The 25,277-nt window shown below is 38.9% G+C and overlaps 3 protein-coding genes across 5 annotated transcripts; 1 reads left to right on the top strand and 2 right to left on the bottom strand.

Moving 5' to 3' along the window:
* Nucleotides 1-1,672: 1,672 nt before the first annotated feature.
* Nucleotides 1,673-16,808, top strand: LOC145593608 (putative mitochondrial saccharopine dehydrogenase-like oxidoreductase At5g39410). 3 transcript variants are annotated; one of them, XM_081649888.1, is made up of 4 exons: nucleotides 2,072-2,174; nucleotides 3,742-4,118; nucleotides 5,367-6,055; nucleotides 16,494-16,808. In XM_081649888.1, the coding sequence occupies exons 2-4, from the start codon at nucleotides 3,831-3,833 to the stop codon at nucleotides 16,531-16,533; spliced, it is 1,017 nt and encodes a 338-aa protein (XP_081506014.1). In that variant the 5' UTR covers nucleotides 2,072-2,174; nucleotides 3,742-3,830; the 3' UTR covers nucleotides 16,534-16,808. The 3 variants fall into 3 exon arrangements, with proteins under 3 accessions (XP_081506015.1, XP_081506014.1, XP_081506013.1); XM_081649887.1 differs by having other exon boundaries at nucleotides 16,491-16,808; XM_081649889.1 differs by lacking the exon at nucleotides 3,742-4,118 and having other exon boundaries at nucleotides 1,673-2,174; nucleotides 16,491-16,808.
* Nucleotides 6,173-9,869, bottom strand: LOC145596027 (UDP-glycosyltransferase 708C2-like). Its single transcript, XM_081652460.1, has 2 exons — nucleotides 8,837-9,869; nucleotides 6,173-7,568 (listed from the first exon to the last, which is right to left on the bottom strand). The coding sequence occupies exons 1-2, from the start codon at nucleotides 9,576-9,578 to the stop codon at nucleotides 6,928-6,930; spliced, it is 1,383 nt and encodes a 460-aa protein (XP_081508586.1). The 5' UTR covers nucleotides 9,579-9,869; the 3' UTR covers nucleotides 6,173-6,927.
* A 1,578-nt stretch (nucleotides 16,809-18,386) lies between the features above and the next one.
* On the bottom strand, nucleotides 18,387-22,577 carry LOC145594296 (uncharacterized). The gene is made up of 3 exons (XM_081650631.1): nucleotides 21,629-22,577; nucleotides 20,288-21,039; nucleotides 18,387-18,923 (listed from the first exon to the last, which is right to left on the bottom strand). The coding sequence occupies exons 1-3, from the start codon at nucleotides 22,575-22,577 to the stop codon at nucleotides 18,387-18,389; spliced, it is 2,238 nt and encodes a 745-aa protein (XP_081506757.1).
* Between the last annotated feature and the right edge of the window lie 2,700 nt (nucleotides 22,578-25,277).

Genomic DNA, 25,277 nt, shown 5'->3' with positions numbered 1-25,277 from the left:
TTTTTTCCTTATTTAGTAACTTTTGGGCTGTAAAATGACATATATGCCCTTACTTTTTCTCTTAAACACTCTTATTAAATTACAAATCTGATATCATTAAATTAAACCCCAAGCTTAATTAATTAAACTCTCACCCCTTTAATTTTCTCTCTCCTCCTCCAACCCCCTTTTCATGGTGGCTTCTTGGTGTTAAGAGCGGTGGTGGTTTCAGATCGGCGGCGTGGGTTTGGTTTCGTGGGTTCAGAACGTGGGTTTGGGTTTGGTTTCGTGGGTTCAGATCGTGGTTTCGTGGGTTTGGTGGTGCTGGGTTCAGATCGTGTTTTGGGTTTGGTTTCGTGGGTTCAGATCGTGGTTTCGCGGGTTTGGTTTCGTGGGTTCAGATCGTGGGTGGGTTTCGTGGTTTCAGATCGTCGGGTTTCGTGGGTAGGTTTCGTTGGTGTGGTGGGTTGGTGGTGCTGGGTTTCGTGGTTGAAGATCAGCGAGGTGCTGGGTTTCGTGGATATGGTTTTGTGGGTGGGTTTCGTGGTTGCTGGGTGCGTGAGGGGCGGTGGTGGTGGGTTGCTGGGTGCGTGAGGTGGTGGTGGGCTGGCGGGTTGATGGGTGCGTGGGGTGGTGGTGGCGCGTCGAAGGTGCTGGGTTTGGTACTGGGTGGTGGTGGGTGGTTTGGGTGATGATTGGTGGTGGTGGGTTTCTTAATTTAATTAAGTCCAAATTTGTTTTTTCTTTTTTTTGGGTTGAATTATCAGTTAAGCATATACGCAAATTTGCCTATAATCAAGTTCTCAATCTTTTGTCTTGGTTTCCGCAAACATGTACTTTGTTGCGACTAAAATGAACCGGAGGTAGTATATTCTTACCATGTGGCCCAATCAGATAGGGAATCGTGTCATCTTAGGACATGTCCAACCAAGACCACTCACTAGTTGACACGTGGCATCCCCAGTTAGCAAAGAGAATAGCGGCCTTCAAGGCTCAATTCCCGAGAAAACCGTATAAAGGCGCAGCCCACCAAATCTAGGTCAGAGTGACCTAAGAGAGGGCTCCTTTTCAAATAGCCCTATAAATAAGGAGATTTCTCTCATTTTTGGGGACAAGTTCATTTATAACATAATCTCACATCAGATAAAACACTTGATCTCGAAATCCGAGAAGATCTCACTTTACTTTTTTCGCACCTTTTCATATTCTCTGTACACTTTCTAACTTGATCGTCGGAGGCGGGTTTCGCTCCAACCACCCGGATCCGTTGTTTTGCAGGTACATGCTTCCGATTCCAGTCTCGGTGTTGTAACTCTCTTGAGGGACACAGAAAACCCCGACACAAAAGCTATGATCCTTGGTTTGAAGTTGGGTATCTAATGTGATGCTAGGAAAATAGTTGTAGAAAGTGATTGCAACTTGTCAACCTGGTGAATGGCAAGGTTAAGAATGGCTCTTTCATGGGAGATTGTTGGCAGGGAGATTGTTTCTAATTGGGTTGAGAGTTGTCCAAATGTGGTATAAGATCTTATTACTTCCGATTTTTTCTAAATTATGAATAAAATAGAGATCGGGGCCGTTTAAAAAAAAATTAAAAAAATTGCCAACTTTTATGAATTTTCCCAACCCCCATTTTATTTTGTTACCAAACAAACTCTAATTAAAACATAAAGAGTACCACCAGTCCACCACACATAAAAAAAAAAAAATTAAAAAAAAATACAAAACTTGAAATTCCAAGTTTCTGAAACAATTCCTCCATTTTACCTTCAACCCCATCAACAATGGCGGAAGAAACCCACCTCTCAGCTCCACCACCATACGACCTCACAATCCTTGTAAAAATCCCTCAAATTCCTCAACTCTTGTTCGTCCCCTCTCAATTAGGTCGAAACCCCACAAAATTCGCTCAATCTCTTGGCCAATTGTGAGGAGCCTGAGTTTATGGAGAAATTAGAGGCTCAATTATATCGGACGTTTGATAAGGGTTGTTTGGTGGTTTCTGCTTGTGGGTTTGATTCGGTTCCGGCTGAATTGGGGTTGTTGTTGAATTCTCACCAATGGGTTTCGCCTTTGGCGCCGAAACTATTGAGGCTTACTTGAGCTTGGAGAGTGATAAAAGGATTGTTGTTGCTAATGCTGATTCTCTTACACAGTTGAGGAGGCGGTCTCGTCGCAAGAAGGCTCGTCCTCAGGTTGATTTTTTTTTTTTTTTTAAATTGTTTTGTTATTTTTCGTATAATTTAATTATAATGTGGGAGTTTTGTTGCTCTTGTTATTTGATTATATGATTAGGTGAATGTTTGATTATAAGAGTATAAGAATTTACTAAATTAGCATCATAAAAGCGATTGTGGTTCAATTTTGTTGTTATATAATGTCATTTTTTGTAACTTTTCCGCTCTCTATCAATCGCAATGTGGGGGATGCACAATTTCTGTGGGACAGAAAAGAGATATTAAAAGAGATAATCATTTGACGAATTAAAGTATTGTTAACTTTCCAAAAAGAAATGCGTTGTGATTAGAAAAAGATCGGAGGAAGTATTTGAATTTGTAGGGATGTGATTTATAAATTGGATGTTGACATAATGTATTGTATGCTTCTGCCTTTAATATTACATGATTATTTTGACAGTTGTATGGCTTGAGTAGCTGATATATTTATCTAACAAGAGCAGCTAGTGCTGCAATTTATTATGGTTCTTAAAAACTACTTGGGGAAGTTTAGGTCCTATTCTGTCAATCTATGCAAAGATTATCGAATGAGAGGGGTTTGTGATGGCATAGTCGCATAGATTATGTTTGAAGTTTATTTCTTGTACGCCTATTCATGAACACATGGTGTTGTTTATGTCTATTGAGTAAGATGTGTGTAGAGGAGCAAACAAGAGTTTTATTGCATTGGTTGGTGAAATGAAGTTTGAATTTCTTAGCCCTTATAACGTGCACAATTAATTAGGATAATTATGATTTCTTGTTGGACAATGGTGATTGTAGGCTCTGCTCTGGTTACTTTAGGAGTACGTAGCAATGTTCACAATAATTTTGGGGACATGGAGAGGTTGTTGGAAATATAATTTAGTGGGTCATGTATCATGTATGTACTTCAAATAAGGGAAATAGTACAATTTTTTCTCAAAATAATTTTCCAATAATAACGTATTGCAAGTATTGTGACATTTTCATTTCGGAGTAATAATTTTATTTTGAAAACACCTTATTTAACTATTTAAGTATACTGAAATGTCTTGATTTGCGTGCAAGAAAGTCCCTCTGTTTGTGAGATGCAAACGTGTAGTAGTTGGTGGAGGCAGGTATTCTTGCCATATGTCATAGACGCATAGCATCATACAAAAGCTAAACCATCAAACTAACAAATCTCTTTTTAAAAAATATAACTAACTAATCACAAAACAATTCCTCCATTCTCTCCTTCACAGTTCAAACCCATCAAAAATGGCGGCAGAAACCCACCTCTCAACCCCACCACCATACGACCTCATAATCCTTGGCGCATCTGGCTTCACAGGCAAATACGTCCTCAAAGAATCCCTCAAATTCCTCAACTCTTCTTCTTCTTCTTCCCCTCTCAAATCTCTTGCAATCGCAGGTCGAAATTCCACAAAACTCGCTCAATCTCTTTCATGGGCAACCCACCCAAACCCACCTCTCAACATCACAATCCTCACTGCAGATACTTCAAACTTCGACTCGCTTCTTCACATCACTTCCTTAACTAAACTCATCCTCAATTGTGTAGGACCCTTCCGCCTTCATGGCGATCCAGTGGTTCAAGCTTGCCTCGAGACTCATACTGATTACTTGGATATTTGTGGAGAGCCTGAGTTTATGGAAAAAATGGAGGCTCAATATCATGATCAGGCATTTGATAAGGGTTGTTTGGTGGTCTCTGCTTGTGGGTTTGATTCTGTTCCAGCTGAATTGGGGTTGTTGTTTAATTTTCGTCAATGGGTTTCACCTTCGGCACCAAATATTGTTGAGGCTTACTTGAGCTTGGAGAGTGATAAGAGGATTGTGGGTAATTTTGCTACTTATGAGTCAGCTGTTCTTGGTGTTGCTAATGCTGATTCACTTCGACAACTGAGGCAGTCTCGTCCCAAGAGGACTCGCCCTCAGGTTGATATTTTTGTATGCTTTAATTATAATGTGGTAGTTTTGTTGCTTGATTTCTTGTTATTTGATTATATGGTTAGGTAAGTGTTTGATACTTTGATTATAGGAGTATAAGAATTGACTAAATCTAATAGTAGAAGAGGAAGCAGATATGGTTCAATTTTTTGTTATTATTTAATGTCATAATTGATTACTTTTGATCGCATTGAGGGGATGCACATTTTTGTGAGAGGAAAGAGAGATTTAAATGAGCAAGACCTTTTATAAACCCTTGGGTATACATAGAGGTATTAGGTATGTGCACTCAAGGTAGTTTATCTTAAAATGAGCAAAAAAAATAAAATAATCAAATGCGCAGAATATATCACCTGGATGTATATAATTTTTTTCTACATTAAAAGGGGACCCGTTTGCTGAGGTGAGAGGTAGAGATATTCAAATAAAGTATTGTTGCAATTATTTTGTAACTTCCCAAAAAGAAATGCATTGTGTTAAAAAAAAAAAAAAAAAAGATATGAAGTATTTGCTTTTGTAGGGATGTGATTTTTAATATTGTATGTTAACATTATGTATTGTATGCTTTTGTCTTTTGTACCACATGATTTTGCTTGGTAAGATCAAAAAATGTGTAGGTTGTCTTGTTGTATCTGGTTATATGAAAAAGAGTGTTTTGTAAATCCTTCAGGGTGTGCTTTCATTTGATAAACTTATCTGCATTCTTCTTTTTCCTAATTTTGTTTTTTGGGCACTGTCGATCTCGGTTATTGGTTGATTCCTCAATTGGGTCAATTATGTGGATTGAGTTGCTGATATATTTATCCAACAAGAGCAGCTATTGCTACATTTTATTAAAACTACTTGGGGAAGTTTCGGTCATTTTCTGTCAATCCATTCAAATATTACCCAATAAGAGGGGTTTGTGTTGGCAGAGATTATGTTTGAAGTTTATTTCTTACACACCTATTCCTGAATGTCTTCCATCTGGCGTTGATGTTGTCTTACACACCTACCTATTCATGCACCTTGTATAGCATAGATTTTTGTACTCGTTTGACGATTTCTAAATTTATAATGATTGGAACAATATTTTTTCGGTTTTGTTCTTGTATCCTGACTTTATGTGCCTTTAGTCAAGAGCAATGTTTATCTACTTTATCTAAATTGAGAGGGAGAAGAGAATGATGGTTGGTTGGCTGTTGAATTTTTCTTTCTTTTTCAGAATTTCTGTATCCACGGCTAATTATCTCACAGATTCTAGGTCCTTCACCTCCTAGAGGACCAACAATTGAACAACAAAAAGAGGTCAGCCTTTGGGCTGTGAAGCTACCCTCAGCAGATTCTGCCATAGTACGAAGAACTCTTGCTACACTGACTGAAAATCCCAGTGGACTTTGTGGGGTGAATGAAAGTGCTGATAAAATAGCTGAGAGAGAAAGATTTTGGTCAACTGTGAAGCCAGCTCATTTTGGGATGAAAATTGGCACCAAATCATTGCTAGGCATCTTGAGACTTATCGCTGTGGGTCGCATGATTGGGCACTTGGGTACATTTTCCTTTGGAAGGTGGCTGCTTCTAAAATTTCCCTCAGTTTTCAGTCTTGGGGGGTTCAGGAAGCAGGGGCCCACTGAAGCCGAGGTTAGTAATGCAAGCTTCAAAATGTGGTTTGTTGGTCACGGCTTTAGTGACAGCAGTACTGCATCCCTGGAAAACAAAAAACCTGACACTGAAATAATCACTAGAGTTATGGGACCAGAGATTGGTTACGTAACCACCCCAATTATTTTGGTTCAGTGTGCTCTTATTACCCTTAATCAGAGACAAAATCTACCAAAAGGAGGCGTTTTTACCCCTGGAATTGTGTTTGGACCAACTGATCTTCAAGAACGGCTTCAACAGAATGGATTATCATTTGATCTGATATCCAAACGTGATTTGTCTTTGTAAGTGGTACTCATTTCCTTTCTACTTTAACTTTATGTTTCATAACTGCTAATAATCTGTTGTGTGAAAGTAGATATTAGCTCATAAATAGAACAGAACACATTGAACTTTAGAGATTCAGAATAAATGCCTTCTAGATTTTCAGTTGCGTGCTACTGTGCTGTTGCTTTATCTGGTGTTATTTACTTTGTTTTTTTATCTGTTACAAATATTTTGTGCGTCTTTTTAGTTATGTACTACTGCACAAAATTTATGATTTCAAAGCAGGAATGAAGAGATTTTGCATGAGAAACATTAACAAAGGACAGATCAAAGTATTGGTCCTGAACTTGTGTGTTTAGATTATGTAAGGTTGTTTATTGTTACTCCCTTCATCCTATGGGGTACAATAGAGTACTTTGATAACAAAAATTTGGAAATTTTTGTTTTCTAATAATCCAATTATTCTTACATTAAGAAATTGGTTTAGTATTAGAAACTTTTGACAATGAAATTGGGCAACATGGCAACCATTTAATAGGATAGTTTAGGGAAAAATCTGTTTTGAGAAGATATCATTATTATTGGGAGACTTGGGACTGTCCTTAATTAATAGATAGGCCATAAATAGTTGAGACCTTTGTTATAAAATTTTCCATTATTTTTTGATTACTACCTGTCTCAAGTAGTCCAGCTTAAGAAGAAAGAAACAATAATGCATCACATTTTATTTATTTTTATTTGTTGGGCAAACAAGAACGAAATACAACCTCTAGAATATTTATTAGGAAGGACCTCCACCCATTAATAGCTTAAAAGCACAAGCATAACATAACAGTAAATAAGTTGGTTTGCAAGCAGCTGTTAAAGGAACTTATTAACACACACCCTACTAGCTTTTATCTCCAATAATTGTCTCAAAGATTTTTCTTGAGCTTCCATTCTTTTCCCAAGATTTCGTAGCTTCATCTCCAACTCTTGCTGCACTACTCCTTAGCTTCTCACTCGTCATCATCTCCTGTATTTTCACTGCAATCTCTTCCCCTTTCACCAATCTTACTCCACCCCAACCCCAGCTTCTTTCCCATATTCCTAATCCTGCCTTCTCCACCACTCCAGCATTGACCCGTTGATCGCCATGTAGGGGCCAAGCAAGCAAAGGTATCCCTCTTTGAGCAGCTTCCATGACCGAGTTCCACCCACAGTGAGTTAAGAACCCTCCTATGGCCGGATGAGCAAGGATCTCCTCTTGATTCACCCATTCCCTCAAAATTAACCCTCTTTCCTTGGTGTTCTCAAAAAATGTTTCACTTAGCAAGTCTTTGAGCGCTTCTTTATCTTCTTTGTCGACTACTGTTGTCTTGATCACCCATAAAAATCTCAACCCACTCCTCTCAAGCCCATCCCCTATCTCTCTTATCTGGTCTTTGCTCATTGCTGTTCTGCTTCCAAAGGAGACATACACAACAGATTTTGATGGTTGGTTGTCCAGCCATGGTATGTTATCGCCTGTACAAATTACGGGTGTATGTTATCTTGATCACTTTTATTTACTAATATATAGTGGTAAATGTCATTATTTTATTTGTTATTAGTTTAATCTCAACCCACTCCTCCTGTCCCGTCGTCCCCTCCCCTTCCTTCCCCTTGAATCACATCCCCGTAAACCCCCTCTCTCTCCTCGATGCAAGCATCTAAAACCTCCCCCACCGCTCCAAAAGCCCACGAAACCCCTCCCCAGGTGTTTCGTGGGTGGGGGAAAGGGTTTCATGGGCTTTTGAACTATTTGAAGCCGCGAGGGAGGTTTTTGTTGGTTGTTTCGAGGAGAGAGAGGGGGTGAACGGGAGATGGGAGGGTTGGGTTGGGTTCGCCGGTGGGGTAAAGGGGGTTGGGTAAGTTTTTCGGTGGGTTAAGGTGGATAGGGGCGGCTGGGGTTTGGTGGGCGGTGGTGGAGGGGTTGGGTGGGGGTTTCATTTTTAAAAAAAAAATTTTCTTTTAAATTTTTTTTTCTTTTTTGGACCTATCACAATGTGACACGTGTCACGTAACTTGTTATAGCAGGTCATTGACTTTTGTTGACCGGTTTGGGATTGAAGAAAATAAACAACCCCCAAAGTTGGGATTATTCTAGAATAATCTAAAGTTGGGATTATATAAAGAAAATGGAGCAAAGTTGGGATTATTATTTACAAATTTTTTCCTAATATATAATAAAAGATATAGAAGGCCAAAATAAGTTTATAAACAACTTTTTGAAAACGTAAACAATGTAAAGTTAAAATGATGCATATATTGAGAAACAGGAGGTAGTAGTTTGCCCCATGGGTATGTAATATATTTTTAGGTTTTGACAACGACCAATAATTACTTATTCTCACAATGGGGGCCATTATATTTAGAACATTTCCATAATTCTGACTTTTATATATTTTGCTTTTTTCGTTTCTTTGTTTTGAAATTTAGACCAACTGTAATGCTTATACATCACTTCATTTATTTAAATTGAATAACACAACTATTATTAATATATGGGTGAAATTTGTAATTAAAAAGTCAACAAATGTGCTTCAAACCGCTCAAAGAATATTGAATAGTACTTGTTATGTCAAATTGATAGTTTTTTGTTGTACTTATGTGTCTAAATCAACAATTTATATATCAATATGGTTAGGTGGTTCATTTATTTAATTGTCATAAGTCAACAAAATATGGCTAATCTGAGTGCAATCATGTGTAGAATATAACGTAATATAATGTTTTTGATAGACAATACTTCAACAAAATGTTACAACTTTACTTACCATTGATTGACCCATATGGAATGAATGGTCCTACTGGGAAAACCGACGGTAGACTTGCAAGAACCTTGCCATTTTGAAGGGCTGAGATTGATTCAGGTTCGAAGAAGTCAAAGCTGTTGAGTACAATACCTTTAGCATCTTGAAGATACCTACAACTTGTCTCTATGAGTCGAGTGAACATATGGTCTGTGTTAGAAAATATAGGTGGAATGTCGTCTCCTTGTATTGGAGCTATACCTGGTATCACAATATCATCACCTTTTGTTACTCTAAGATGAGTAAGACTAGTCATGAAAGAGAAGAACCTAGCAGAAGTGGTAATGACGTTGTAGTTAGGGATGCCGAGGTCATAGAGTGGTTTGTTGATCCCTGATGCGAACATCAGGTCAGAGAATACAGCAGAGGGTGGAGGAGAGAGTGTGGAGAGGTGGTGAACGAGGAGGTGTGCAGAACGGGAGACTGCGTCATATTGGAGGATAAAAGGGTCTTGGACATTGGAGTTTGAAGATGGTTCACAAGGAAGGATGTGGAATTCTGAGGCAGTAATGTGGGGGTGTGTGGATAAGAAGGTGTTGATTTGGTTGGCTTCAGCAGATGATAGAGTGGGACGGATGATGATGAGGGTGACGCTGCATGAGTTAGAGGTTAACATGGATGCTAGCCGTAGGAAGGGTGTTAAGTGTCCGATGCCCGCACTTGGGCATACGGCTACGTGTGCTGGACGAGTGGGTGTCGAATCCATTGGAGTTGGGAGTTTATATGGCTTTGGTAGGATGATTTTTTAGCAGAGTACTCTGTTTGCCTTAGCTTAATATACTTGGGTTGAGTAGGTAGCTAATTCAATGGTAGACTTGCAAGAAGTTTGACTTAGTTTATTACTTAAAGAGTTTGGTGGTGTTGCAAATCTTGGACCAACGACTTCTGAAATTAATGTACTGTCAGTAAATTATAGAAAATGGAATGATTCAGAAATAATTTGTCCTAACCTTATTATTGTTAATATCTTGTTACTAGGCTTGTAGGTAAGTACTCGTATTCCTCAATAATTAAATAAATGTCCCATTTGTCTTTAGTATAATATGGAGGAATACGAGTACTTACCTACAAGTTTATGACAAATTAAAAATTAAGATATACTCCCTTCGTCCCTAATTTACATTCCTCCTTTCTATTTTTGGTATTCCGAAATTACATTCCTCTTTTCTATTTTTGGTAAGTTTTTTTAGTAAATCAACTCTCTTTTTCTGTTTTCAATTTAATGCTTTCTCACTCATCCTTACCTAATCTCACTCATAATCCTTGTGCCAAATTCCAATGAATATGATTGGTAAAAAAATTTCAATTGGGAGCATGTGATTGGTCCTTTTTTTTTCACAGGATTGATGACATGTCATGAGTAATAACTAATTTGTCTTTGTACTTCATATTGCATTATCGAGTAAAGATTTGGTTGATTAAAAGTGACTTTAAAAATTAAGATGCTGGTGTGAGATATTATAAAGAAGTAATGATTAATATGGTTATCAACTAAATCATATATTAGGAGTAATTTTTACGACTCATTTTTTTTTTATTTATTTTTTTTTTTATTTATTTTTTTTTTTATTTCCTTCACCTTTTGCATTTGATTAGGATACTTATGGTACACTTGCCTTTTTAAATGTTTGTGAAAAGTTGGATAAAATAAGAAAAATCGAGTTAAAATATACTTTTTCCATTTTTTTATTTTTATTTTTTATTTATATTGCACCATAGGCCAATTCATCCTTGTTGGTGCAATACTTTGGTCATTCAATTATAATTATATAAAAATTTATAACTTGAAAAATAGACGTGGAGATGAATGTGACGAGATCCTTGGCACACGTAAACTCAAACCTTATATGCTTCGTTTGTTAACGAATTATAATTTTTTGGGAAAAATTATTCTCCATGAAAATACCACCTCTATTTTTTATTATGTGCAATAAAATGGTATTATTAGTGAGAATATTCCTTTGTCGCACATAATAAAAGATAGAGATAATAAGAACACAAATTCTTACACGTGGCCGGCCACACGATTTGGCTATTCGTCATGGAAGTTTTGCAAACGGCCACATGGTGTGGTCAACCACGTGCAAGACGCACTATCATAAGAATAGTTTTCCTTTGTTTGTTTCCTTACCAGATTCATTATATTGGAAAGGATAATAGGAGTGGAAGGGAGAAGATGGATGAGAGAAAAGGTGACGGAGGTAAGGATAATAGGAAAACACTTTTTCTGTTCCAAAAAAAAAAAAGGAAAACATTTTTTGGGAGAATTACTTTCCATTTTTGGGATAATTATTTTCCATCTCGTCGTTTATTTTTATTTAAGTTTAATTCCTTAAAAAATTGATTAAGTAAAATTCTAATTTTCCCGTAAAAATAATACAAGTAGGGAAGTTTATTTTTATTTTTTTATTTTTTTATTTTTTGACAAGGAGTAGGGAAGTTAAGTTTAAAACTTACGACCATATTTCTTGAACTTCAAATAAATTTGAGGTACATTGATGTCCCTTTCACCAAAAGGATTTGATTGCCACATGATATAAATACTTTTGTTGATTATTGCACCAAGATTTAAACCCATATGTTATTAGACTATGTAAATACTTGCGTATTTTCTAGGTGTATATTCTCTAGGTTCACTCCCCTTCTCCCTTTGCATTTATTAATTGTTTGTTCACACTCCTTAATCATAGCTTAGTGTTTTGTGTAACCTTTGTATTTATACACCTTTCAATAATGGAAATCTCAAGGGATTATTTCCTATATGGTATCAGGCTAGGTCCCTCTATCTTCTCTCCCCTCTTTCTCTCTCTCTCTAGCCGTGTATTGATCACCATGGGTGACTCACCCAAAGCACCAAAAGCTTCCGCTTTCCACCCCGCTTTCACTGTAAACAACATCAAAAGTGTTATCCCCATTACCCTTCAAATGGATCGTGCCCAATACATTTCTTGGGTTGAACTTTTCAAAATCAACGCTCGAGCACACCAAGTTCTTGCACACATCCTCCCCTCTGATCAAGAAGGTGCTGCCTCTGCTCTTGAGTCCACCGATCCCGACCTTTGGCGTCGCCTCGACGCAATTGTGCTCCAATGGATATATAGCACTATATCCAATGACTTGCTCAACACAATTCTCGTCCCTGATTCAACTGCTGCTGCTGCGTGGGGAAGGTTGAAGGACGTTTTTCAGGATAATCAAACCAACAGGGCTGTCCAACTCGAAACCGAATTCTCCCAAGTCGATTTGAACCATTTCTCTAATATGTCTGCCTATTGTCAACATATTAAAATGCTTGCGGATCAACTAGCCAATGTTGGGGCTAAAGTTTCCGATCACCGCCTTGTTATAACCCTTGTTCGTGGTCTTCCAAAGGCTTACGATAACATCGCTGCTCTTCTCCAACAATCCGACCCCCCTGTTTCTTTTCAAAAAGCTCGTTCTATGCTCCTGTTAGAGGAATCGAGGCAAGCAAATCAAGCATCTAACGAGGCAAATGCTGTAGGTTCTGCGTTAATGGCTGCGGGAAATTCATCTCATATGCACGATCCTCACTCTTCTCCTTCTCAAAATCAGCGCACCAATTCAAGAAACAACAACCGCGGTGGTGGCCGCGGTGGTCAGAACAGGGGTCGTGGCAATGGTGGCCGCCAGGGGAAAGGCCGTGGTGGCAGCCGCGGCTCGCATCAACCGCAACAACAGCAGCCACCGTCGGCTTGGCAGTGGGGTAACTCCCCTGCCTGGCAGTTTCCCCCCCCCCCCCCCCCCCTTGGAGTGGTTGGGCTTCTCCTCCTTGGGCTATGCCTCCTTGCCCTTACCCAACTACTCCTTGGGCTCGACCTTCTGCTGGGCCCAGACCTCAACAAAGTGGGATACTTGGCCCTCGACCCCAACATGGTCAGCAGCAAGCCTTCTCTGCTCAAGCCCCATCTTCAGTTGGATATGCTCCCACAGATGTTGAAGCTGCCCTTCATACTCTCACTCTCACTCCTCCCGATGAGAATTGGTATATGGACACCGGGGCTACCTCTCACATGACATCGCACCAAGGTAACCTCTCGTCTTATTTTAATTTGAGCAAAAATCATCAAAATATTATTGTTGGCAATGGTAGTGGTATTCCAATTCGTGGCTATGGGCATGCTTCCCTCCCTCCCTTCACCTTAAAAAATGTCATTCATGCTCCTAACCTCATAAAAAATCTAATTTCTGTCCGAAAATTCACTAGTGATAATAATGTTTCCATAGAATTTGATCCGTTTGGTTTTTGTGTGAAGGACCTTCGGACGGGGACCACCCGTATGAGATGTGATAGCTCGGGGGAACTTTACCCCTTCTACAACACCGCCAACCTTCACTCCTCTCCCACCGCCCTTGCCGCCCTCTCCTCCTCTTTGTGGCATGAACGTCTTGGCCACCCCGGGACACAAGTTTTGAGTTCCCTCAAGAAGAATAATTTTATTGAGTGTAATAGGATTTCACAATCTAATGTGTGCTCTTCTTGTATTTTTGGAAAACATGTGAAACTTCCTTTTAATTCTTCTACTTCATGCACTACTTTGCCATTTGACATTTTGCATAGTGACATATGGACTTCTCCTAAACTTAGTAGTGCCGGACATCATTATTATGTGCTTTTCTTGGATGATTTCACTAATTTTCTTTGGACTTTTCCTATTGCTCGGAAATCTCAAGTGCATAATCTCTTTCTACAATTAAATGCATTTGCTCATACTCAATTTGAACGTGATGTGAAATGTTTCCAATGTGACAATGGTGGTGAATATGATAATGATCCTTTTCGAAAATTTTGTGCCTCAAATGGAATGGTGTTTCGTTTCTCTTGTCCTCACACTTCTCCTCAAAATGGGAAGGCCGAGAGAAAAATCCGTACTATCAACAATATGATACGTACTCTTCTTGCTCATTCCTCCGTCCCTCCGTCCTTTTGGCACCATGCTCTCCAAATGGCTACATATCTCCATAACATCCTACCCACCAAACTTCTTGCATATGACTCACCAACAAAAATTCTCTACCAACAAAATCCGTCTTACTCTCACCTTCGTGTTTTTGGGTGTCTATGCTACCCTCTTCTCCCCTCCACTACTATCAACAAACTCCAATCCCGGTCTACACCATGTGTTTTCCTAGGATATCCCCCTAATCATCGTGGATACAAATGCTACGACATTTCTACTCGAAAAATCATTATCTCTCGTCATGTGATTTTTGACGAAACTCAATTTCCCTTTGCCAAAATTCACACCCCAAAACCCATTGATTATGATTTCCTAAAGGATGGATTTTCCCCTTCTCTTCTCCATCAAATCTACAGTCAGCCCACTTCTCAACCTCCAGCCCAAACTCAAACTCTCTCTCCTACCTCTGAGGCCCACACCACGCCGGCCCAAACACCTCCCATTTTCGGCTCTCCAAACAGACCCCCTCCTTCTCCTCAAATGGGCTCCTCTCCAAATCGGCCCAACCAAATCCACCAAACTCCCCTAATGTTTGGTTCTTTTCCTACCTCACCCTCCAGCGGCCCATCTCCTTCGGCCCACTCCAGTTCTGAGCCCACTTACGCCATCTCCCCTGCGGCCCAACGCCCAAGCAGGCCCCTTCCCCCACCTTTGCAGGTCCAAACTCGTAGTTCTAGTGGCATATTTAAGCCTAAAGTCATCTTTGATTTAAATTGCCAAACTACTCCTTCCCCTTTGCCCCGAAATCCAAAAATTGCCCTTTCCGACCCGAATTGGAAAAATGCCATGATGGATGAATTTAACGCTCTTATTAAAACTAAGACATGGGAGTTGGTGCCCCGCCCCCCCAATGTCAATGTGATTCCTTGTATGTGGCTTTTTAAACATAAAAAGAATGCTAATGGTGTTTTTGAGAGGCACAAAGCCCGACTTGTGGTTAATGGCAGGAATCAACAGGTTGGCATCGACTGTGATGAGACATTTAGCCCGGTTGTCAAACCGGCAACCATTCGCACCGTCCTCAGCATAGCTCTCTCCAAGTCTTGGTCCATTCATCAAATGGACGTCAAAAATGCTTTCTTGAATGGTGATATTTCGGAAACAGTTTACATGCACCAACCTCCTGGTCTTCGTGACAACGATCATCCGGGTCATGTTTGTCTTCTAAAAAGGGCTCTTTATGGTCTCAAACAGGCTCCTCGGGCATGGTATCATCGGTTTGCTTCTTTTATGGCTACCATTGGATTTTCTCATAGCAAGTCCGACAACTCCTTATTTATTTATTCTCATGGCAAGGACTTTGCATACATTCTACTATATGTCGACGACATTGTACTCACCACCTCTTCTGCCACTCTTCGACGGTCCATCATGACCAAGCTTGGCTCTGAATTTGCCATGACCGACCTCGGCCCATTAAGTTCTTTCCTTGGTATTTCGGTGACTCGCCATTCCGGAGGGCTCTTTCTTTCTCAACAATCTTATGCTGCGGATATTATTTCTCGTGCTAATATGTCTTCATGTAAATCTTCAGCCACCCCGGTCGACACTAAAGCAAAATTAAGCTCCACATCCGGACCCCCAGTTGACGACCCTTCTCTATACCGAAGCCTTGCCGGAGCCCTTCAATATCTCACCTTCACCCGCCCAGATATCTCCTATGCCGTGCAGCAAATTTGCTTGTATATGCACGACCCTCGACAGGAACATATGCACGCTCTCCGTCGCATATTACGGTACCTCCAAGGCACTCTCTCTCACGGGCTGCACTTGTACTCATCCCATATTTCCGGCCTCATTTCTTACTCAGACGCGGATTGGGGTGGCTGCCCCGATACTCGCCGTTCAACCTCGGGATACTGCGTGTTTCTAGGTGATAACTTGATCTCATGGTCGGCTAAGCGACAACCCACTCTCTCCAAGTCAAGTGCGGAGGCCGAATACCGTGGTGTTGCTAATGTTGTTGCCGAGTCTTGTTGGCTACGCAATCTTCTTCTTGAACTTCATTGCCCCATCAAGAAAGCCACGGTTGTTTATTGTGACAATGTTAGTGCCGTTTATCTCTCCGGCAACCCGGTTCAACATCAACGAACCAAGCACATAGAGATGGACATTCACTTTGTCCGCGAAAAAGTTGCTCTTGGTCAAGTTCGTGTTCTTCATGTTCCCTCACGTTACCAAGTTGCTGACATCTTCACCAAGGGTCTCCCTCAGGTTCTTTTCGAAGATTTCCGTAACAGTCTAAGCGTTCATAAACCTCCCGCTACGACTGCGGGGGTGTATTAGACTATGTAAATACTTGCGTATTTTCTAGGTGTATATTCTCTAGGTTCACTCCCCTTCTCCCTTTGCATTTATTAATTGTTTGTTCACACTCCTTAATCATAGCTTAGTGTTTTGTGTAACCTTTGTATTTATACACCTTTCAATAATGGAAATCTCAAGGGATTATTTCCTATATATGTGTTTGATTGAATTGACAACATTTACTTTTTAGATTATTGTTAATAATGTTTTATTTGACTCTATGTTTTTATTTTTAAGTTCTTATATGCAGCATTATGACTGCATATACCATTTTACTTAAATCAATTTCACACCCAAATTGATTAGTGTTTATAATTATTTTCGGTGGCAAGGAGACATAAGCCTCAAAACAAAATTTTAGCCTCCAACCTTTGAAGAAATTGGCACCAATGATCCCAGCAACGGAATTGTATTCATTTTCGGAGGCTCCGTTTACTTTGGTTGAAAATATGTATGATGGGAGTAATTATATTCATTTCACCAAATGTATTGGTCAAAATAATGCATTTAAAACGAATAATCGAGGATGAAGTCATTACTCTCCATTTTTGTAAGTTCTTGTTTTAGCTATATACTTTTGTCAATAAACATCTTGGATAATTATTTTGAATTATGTAAAAATTATTTATCCTTGGATTAATATAATTAAGAGTACCGGTTCTCTCAAAAAAAAATGTAAAAATTATTTAAATTTTATATTCTTAGCATGAGACAAATTAAACAAAACTCCACGTAAATATTTTATTTCTTGTATATTGGAAGTAATTTAAAATGTTTTCACAAATCATAAATAGTTACATGAACATCAAAAGGAATGGGAGCGAGTTTTTTTATTTGAGCTCAAATTTCAAACTCATTGATCCAATACTAAAATCAGAAAAATATTTATGATTAAAAATATATAAATTATTTCAAGATAGGAATCAAATCAATAGCCTCTTTAGACTAAATAATAAATTCTTCCAAGATAGGGATCAAATCTTTTTTTAACACAAAAGGGAGCTTATCATATTATATCACAATTCTTCTGATGGAAAATTCCAACAGGGCAAAAGCAGACCAAGCAGAACCTTGGTCAATGGGCTCCAAAGTAGGAAAGTTTAGCTTACAATCATCAGTAACAAAGATAAATAAACTTGTGAAAAACTAAGCAAACTAGAAATAGGGAGAGTAAACAAATAATCCATGGTTTATACACACGGGTGTACAGTGCTCATTGTACACCCGGATAAATAAAAAAAAAGGCGGAAAGAACATCCCGTGTTTTTTAAAGAACATACATGTATTTGACAAAGAACATGTTTATATTTGACAAAAACATGCATTACCAAAGAACATAAAGATATAATAAAAAGAACGAGATAAAAACTTAATAAAATATACTGAAAAATTACACATTATTAACGGAAAAAATTTAGAGGTGATAAAAAACCGAGTAGGGCCGAGCCATATCATAATTTCTCGTGCCCAAGCCCGTAGAAAAGTAGCGGGTTTTCGGGCTTTTTTTAAGCCCTATTTTGGGCCGGATCGGGTCGGGATGTGAGTCATGTCAATATTGATCACCTCTTAAAAAAATCCTTACAAGTTTTCTATCTCTTCAAAAAAAAATTCAACTTCCCATAATAATTTACACTCTAATATTATTTTCAATTAAAAATAATTTAAGATTTCAATATCAAATTTCAAAATAACATAAAAGTTAAAAGAACATAATTTATATTGTAAAGTACATATAGAAAATACCTAAATAACACACTAATCAAACTCAAAGAACATACGATAACAAAAGTAATTTAAATATGACATATGATAATAAAAATAGAATTTGGGCGTCACTACGATCTTAAAGAACATACACGCCAAATTCAAAGAACATACTTTGTATTATTAAACCCAAAAAAACATATATGTTTATCAACATATGTTAAATAACATAAGTTATAATATAAAGAACATATTATTTTAATTAAAGAACACACTGATCACACTCAAAGAGCATATTAAAGGTATGTTCTTTGTCAAACATAAGTATGTTCTTTATCAAACACTATATGTTCTTTCCGCCTTTTTTTATTTATCCGGGTGTACCATGAGCATGGTGCACCCTGGTGTATTATCTAATTTTCAGTAAACAAAAGGTACAACCACACTGACAGTAGGCATAAAGGAACAACAGCCAATTGGAGGAGCAGAAAATGGGTGCTGAAATGCTAGCAGCAGCAAGAAGATTAGGCTGCCATATCAGGGATTTCAGCTGCATAAACATCGAAGCAGTCTGCAGGAGGATAGGTGAAGGGAACAGTTTCCCCAGGCTTGAACTTGTTCCTCCCCATATTGGCTAATTTGTCTGCAACTTCATTGACAGTTCTTCGAGCATGAAATATCTGGACTGTCCATTGCCTATCCAAAAGAGAAGCAACATCCCTTATAATATTACCCAAATCACCATCCTCAAAAGCTTTAGGATCCTTGAGCATCTTAGTTAGAGCATCGGCATCAGTTTCTAGCTCTAAGAGTTTAACTCCCTTGCCCCAAGCCTGCAAAAGACCTTCACGGATTGCCATTAATTCAGCAGCTGCAGAAGAAAGGGCAGTGAAACGCATCGCATAACCGGAAACCCAAAGCCCTTTTTCACATCTTATCACTCCATCTCCACCTGCATTGTCTACACTCATCCAAGAACCATTAGTGTTCAGTTTATGATATCCCTTATGAGGAGGAGCCCACCTTCTAGTAGCTTGACCCGAGGAAGAAACAGTCTTATCCTGGGATAATTGCAAACAATAATGATAATCCACAAAGAATTTGTTAAAAGTGGATTGGATTAACATCATTTTCTGATCAAAAATAGCCATATTCCTTGCTGACCAAATATGCCAAATAGCTATAGAGAAAACTATTTTCCAACTACCAACACACCCAAAGTTAAAGGCCAACCAATCAGTGAAATTGGTATTGTAAAATTTTTGTAAATCAATTTTTAGGTGGGTAAAGTGTTGAAAAACAAGAGACCAAAAGGCATAAGAATTAGGACAATCCCTGAAAACATGCAAGGTATCTTCCAAATGATGCTCACATCTCATGCACATGGGATCAAAAAAACTAATTTTTCTTTGAAGAATGGAGCCAACATGGAGAATGTCTCTAACCAAATTCCAAAGTAACATTTTATACTGTAGGGGCATTTGATTTTCCACAAATTTTTCCAAGAAAAATTACAAAGAAAGTTGGAGTTTAGAGTATTAGGAGGAAGAGTTGAATTATAAGCAGATTTGATGGTAAAGGAACCTGATTTATCTAGAGTCCATTGAAGTCTATCTTTTACAGAAACAAGCTTAGGAAGGGGATAGGCTAGAATAAGAGAACAGATAGAGGAAGGAATTATATGTAAAACATCATTCAAATACCACTCATTATTCCTTATAATGTGAGAGACACGCCAAAGACCTTTAGAGTTAGGAATAAAAATATTAGGAATAAGATATAAGGGGCAATCACCTATCCAATGGTGATACCAAAGAGAAGTATCATCACCATCACCTATATTAATAATTATCCCTTTTTTCAAAATATCCCTCCCTGCTAAAATATCTTTCCAAATTACAGAGTTGGAAGACTTAGGCTCGTAATCCATAAAATTAGAGTATTTTAAATATTTTTTCTTTAGGATTTGCACCCATAACTTATTATCTTGGGTCATAATTTTCCAACCCAATTTAGCCATAAAAGAAAGGTTCCATCTAGTTAAATCCCGAATACCCAAGCCCCCCTTAGCCATAGGGTCACAAACAACCTTCCAATTTGTTCTAGGAATAAATCTAGATCTATTAACTCTGTTCCAAAGGAATTGTTTACATTTTCTTTGAAGGTCACAAACGACAGATTTAGGCAAGATGTTGGTCTGCATAGCATAGACAGGATAAGAATTAAGAACCGACTTTATCAGAGTCGATCTTCCGGCCATGTTTAAAAGCTTTGCTTGCCACCCTTTAATTTTAGAAACAGTCTTATCTAAAAGAGGAAAGAAGTCGCTTAAATTTAATCTTTTATGAGAAATTAAAATCCCAAGATACTTTCCAAAATGAGTGGTATTAGAAATATGACAATATTCACAAATAGAACGTCTCACATTATGATTCATCGTTTTAGGAAAAATAGCCGAAGACTTTGAAACATTAATAGAAAGACCGGAGATAGATTTAAATTGATCAAGGACTTCCATCATTACTTTGATATTTTGAGTAGAAGCTTTCCCAAATAAGAAAACATCGTCAGCATAAAAAAGATGAGAGATATTAATATCCTTGGCAATTTTCAATGGTTTCCAATCACCCCTATTGACCTTATCTTGAATCATGCAAGAAAGACGATCAAGGCATAGGACAAAAATATAAGGGGATAGAGGATTGCCTTGACGAATACCACGGGAGGGGGTGAAGGACTCGGTAATCTCTCCATTCCAAAGAAGGGAAATACTTGGAGAACAAATACAACTTAGAACAAGATTAACAATATTGATAGGAAGATTGATGCTTAAAAGGGTATCCTTAATAAAATCCCATTCTAGGCTATCAAAAGCTTTAGAGAGGTCAATCTTAAGAGCCATAAGATTAGCTTTCTTAGAAGCTTTATTAAAATGGTGAGCTACTTCTTTGATAATAATAATGTTCTCTTCAATAGTTCTATTAGGAATAAAACTAGATTGAAAAGGACTTATGAGATCATTCATAAAGGGTTTCAACTTATTAGAAATACATTTAGTGATAAGTTTGTAAATAGAATTACAAAGCCCTATAGGTCTAAAGTCTTTCATGGAAACAGGGGAGTCACATTTAGGGATAAGAGAGATATAAGAATTGTTAATAGAAGGAGGGATAGCACCTTTATTAAAACAATCCGAAATAAAATCAAAAATAGAAAATTGAAGAGAATCCCAATATCTTTGGAAAAAAATGGGTTGGATACCATCCGGACCCTGGGATTTAATAGGATCCATTTGAAAAAGTAAACATTTGATTTCCTCAAGGGAGGGGGGAGAAGAGAGACTAGGAGAAGAGAAACCAGGAATGTTCTTGGGGTAATGGAATGAAGACAAGCAAGAAGAGTCAATAGAATTGCTTTTAAAAACTTGAATAAAATAACCCCTAGCAATTTGTTTCAAAGAAAAGAATCAGTAATCCAAACACCACTATCATCTTGTAAAGTTAAAACCTTCCCCCTAGTTTTTTTAATGTTGGCCATTAGGTGAAAGTATTTAGTATTCCAATCAGCATTCTTCCTCCAATCCTAACCAGATTTTTGAGCATAAATGATTCGTTCAAGTTTATAAATGTGATTTAATTCAAATAAGAGATCTTTTTCCAAAGAAATAAGGTAAGTAGAATATTTCTTGGCCAAATAAATTTGTATACCATTTATTCTAGCCACCAAACGTTTTTTTGTCGAGTAATGTTGCCAAAAATATTTTTACTCCAAGACTGAATATGAGAAAGAAATTCATCCCTGCCTTTAAGGAAGTCTAAATTATGCAAATTCCAACTATTAGTGGAAAAATCATCAAAATTGGGATGCTCTAACCAAGCAGCCTTGCAACGAAAGGGGAAGGGGCCTTCAACATATTTATCATAGACAGAAATTAAAATAGGACAGTGATCAGAATGAGTTCGAGCTAGATGCGATACCTGAGTATTCGGGTAGGTGTTCAACCAACTCGGGTTCCCCAAAGCCCTGTCCAAGCGCTCCTGAATAATATCAAGACCCTCCCTAGCATTATGCCAAGTGAAAGGATTACCCGAAAAACCCAAATCAACCATACAAGCAGCGTCTGCCAATTTGTTTAAATCCGAGCATTGAGTAGATTTAAATTTCAACCCCCCTGATTTCTCAGATGGCTTAGTAACCTCATTAAGGTCACCTAAAAACAGCCATGGAGTGTCATCTGGAGGTAGAGTAACGCGGAGATCATTCCAAAGTTTATGCCTCTCCGAAGGGGAAGATGGTGCGTGTACAGCAGTGACAAGTACCTCCTTACTTTTTGGAGTAAATTTGAAAAGTGCATGAAAGTAGTTTCGAGTATGCCCCTCGACATAATCAATAAGCTCAATTTCAGATTTATAAAGCAACCAAATACCCCCACGAAGGCCATTTGGCTTAACAAACTCGAATTTATCAAATCCCAAAAGTTTGGAGACTTGATCTGCTCGAGTACCATCGCTCTTAGTCTCAAGAAGGATAAAAATACTAGGCTTGTGAGAAGAGATTACCTCCCATGCATGAGGTATGAACTCATTTCTAGAGGCTCCACGCACATTCCATAAGACGATCTTCATATCAAGGTCTGGATAAGGAGGGATAGGCTTTCCTTCACTGAATAAGGGATCAAAGATGTCCCATTCCTCCCATGCTTCCGCACGGTTCATCAACACTACATCTATCGTGCATTTTCAGGGGAACCATCATCGAGTCCACCTCCCGAATTGTGTTCATTGTTTCCCAAAAATTGAGATCGACTTGAAGACCCACCACACCTTTTCGAATCTGAAACACTTTCATATGGTGTTCGGGGTCTTCTAGGTCGTGCTCGCTGTTTGCCGAAGTGAGATCGATGATTGGCGGATTGTTTGGGGGAGGAACAAGTGAGTGAGGTTGGTAATTCGGCCATTGAACCTGCTGCTGATACCAAGGTCGAAGAGATGGAAGTGGGTGTCGGAGGTGATGACGGAGGTGGAGGAGATGAGGGTGGAGGTGGAATCTGAGAGGAAGGAATAGGGATTATGTTTGAGAGGAGAGAGTTGATCTGCAGCAGAGTATTGTACATCAATTGAATTTTTGCCGGAGTTGGTGGAGATTCGATCGACGACCATAGGAGAGGAGTCGCCGTCGGGGTTGCGGAGGGAGGCGGAGTCGACGACCATTGCATTGGGGACGGAGATTGAGGGAGTGACAGAGGAATCGGCGGAATTGAGAGCGGAGGTGTTTGAACTAGTTGGCGAATTTGAGAAGGAGATAGTCGTGGAATTGGGGGGAAGTGGAGAGTCGGTGGACGAGGGTTTGGGAAGGGGGTGAACGGCGGCCGTATCGACAACGGCGTCGTCTGAATTACAGGTTCCCCCTGAAGAGGAGAGCTTCGAGAGAGAGAGAGAGGGAGGTGTTGACTGGTTGCTGCTGCGGAGGTGGTAGAGAGCTCCGGCGGGGAACTCTGACCGACCGCCGAGGAGGACGGACCGGCGGTAATTTCATCTTGTTTTTTTCCATGAGTTGTTAAATCTTTGTAATTTTGTTCAGTGTTGTGGTTTGTCGTTGAAGAAGTGATCATAGCATGGGGGTTTAAATCAGAAGAAGATGAAGGGGTTGCATGGGTAGCCATTGTTGTACCCGAGTGAGAGATTGCCAAATGGCAAGAGAGATTTTCAGGGAGGGAAGATGAAGCGTGTGGGATTAGAAAATTAGAGAAGGATTTTGTGGGAGAACTTTTGCAATTTTCCAGACTAAACTCATCATTGCCATTAATTAAAATATTATCAATCTCTTCAATTGGGGAAGAAGAAGAGGGGTCCAGCAAGGCAAAAGAGTTAGACAAAACTTCTTTAGAAGTTTGAGTAGAAACAGACGGAGAAGAGGTTTTGGGTTGGATAGTTTTCTTATGTGGGTTTGGTTTCGAAGGGGTAATGGGCTGGGGCCTAGAGGTGGGCTTTGGTTGGGCTGATTGAACATTGTTGGAAAGGTTATTGTTTCTTTTTGGTTGATTTTTGTAATTTGGTTTTTTCTTGTTTGACACAATTGTCCAAGGGCCATACTCAGCATTTGAGTGGGAAGCATTGACCCTTGAAATGGGGGGAGGTGAGGATGTGGATTCCACAATTGGCACTTCAATAGATGAAAGTGGGGAAGTTGGCATAATGCCCTTACCTTTATCGATTAAGACATTTGTATCCGGACTAGCTTGTTTCTGAATACATTTATCTTTGGAGTGTCCAATTTTGCCACAGAGGAAACATAAGGTATGAATATTCTCATACTCAATACATTGCCAGCCATTACCAACCCAAACGTTAGTGACTAAAGGACTGGTGAGATCAATATCTATACAGACCCTAGCATATCTTGCTCTTGTAAGATGATCAGTAGCGTAATCAACTCTTAGAGGATTCCCGGCTAATTTGGCAATATCGAACAAGGCTTCCTTATCATAATATTCAACCGGTAATTCAGGGAAACGAATCCAAACTGTCATTCGATCAAAGGGATTCATTGACGGCCTAAAGTTTGGTTTCCATTTTGTGATCATTAGATAATGATCAAGAACAAACCACGGACCACCAAGAAGGGCTCTTTCATAATCATCCGGGATAGAGAAGCGAAACAAATAAACATCCTTTCCAAGATCAATAACATCGAGAGAACCTTTAGGCCTCCACATAGCTCGAACTCGTTGAGTAATAAAGGAAGGGCGAACCGAAATGCCTAAACATTTACCCATTAGAGTAAGTTTCCAAGGTTGCCTTAGCTTATTTAAGGTATCCTTACCAAATGAAACGGCCTTAGCCGGATCTGGGGGCAAATGAATATCATCATCCCACTCAGTAGAGGTGATTACAATTTTGTAAGCCTCTGCAAACCATTGAGAAGAAGCTTGGACTGCCTCCCTAAAAGAATGCTTAGGGGGAAGTACAGGAGATGATATCGATTCTTTAGGGTGATCATCCACCTGATGCATGACTATCTCAGTGGAAGGGATATATCATCAATATTGATTTCTATTGGGACATTAACCATAATGCCCATATCAATATTAACATCCTCCTCTAAGGGCTGAACTTCATCCATGACTTGAGAAATTGGCATAAGAGAAATCACTAAGAAAACAGACTAAGAAAGAAAAGGAGCACAGGACAGGACAAGGCGGAGAACTCGCGAAGACCAAACACCTGCAAAAAAGAAAAACAATTTGAGAAAGAAAGCTAACTAAACCCCTAACAGAGGCTCCCGAGGCCGCCTTGCCTAGGCAAGGTGGTGGATCCTCGATGACCTGAGAGAGAGGAAAAGAGAGCTAGAGAGAGAAAACATTTTCAACCATAAGATAGGGATCAAATCAATAGCCTCTTTAGACATGAAACAAT

The sequence above is a fragment of the Chenopodium album genome, chromosome 19 (assembly GCF_948465745.1).
Source record: "Chenopodium album chromosome 19, dcCheAlbu1.1, whole genome shotgun sequence".
In the NCBI taxonomy this organism is placed as follows: Eukaryota; Viridiplantae; Streptophyta; class Magnoliopsida; order Caryophyllales; family Amaranthaceae; genus Chenopodium; species Chenopodium album.
Note: the sequence above shows the minus strand (reverse complement) of the source record. Positions and strands in the feature narration are given on the sequence as shown.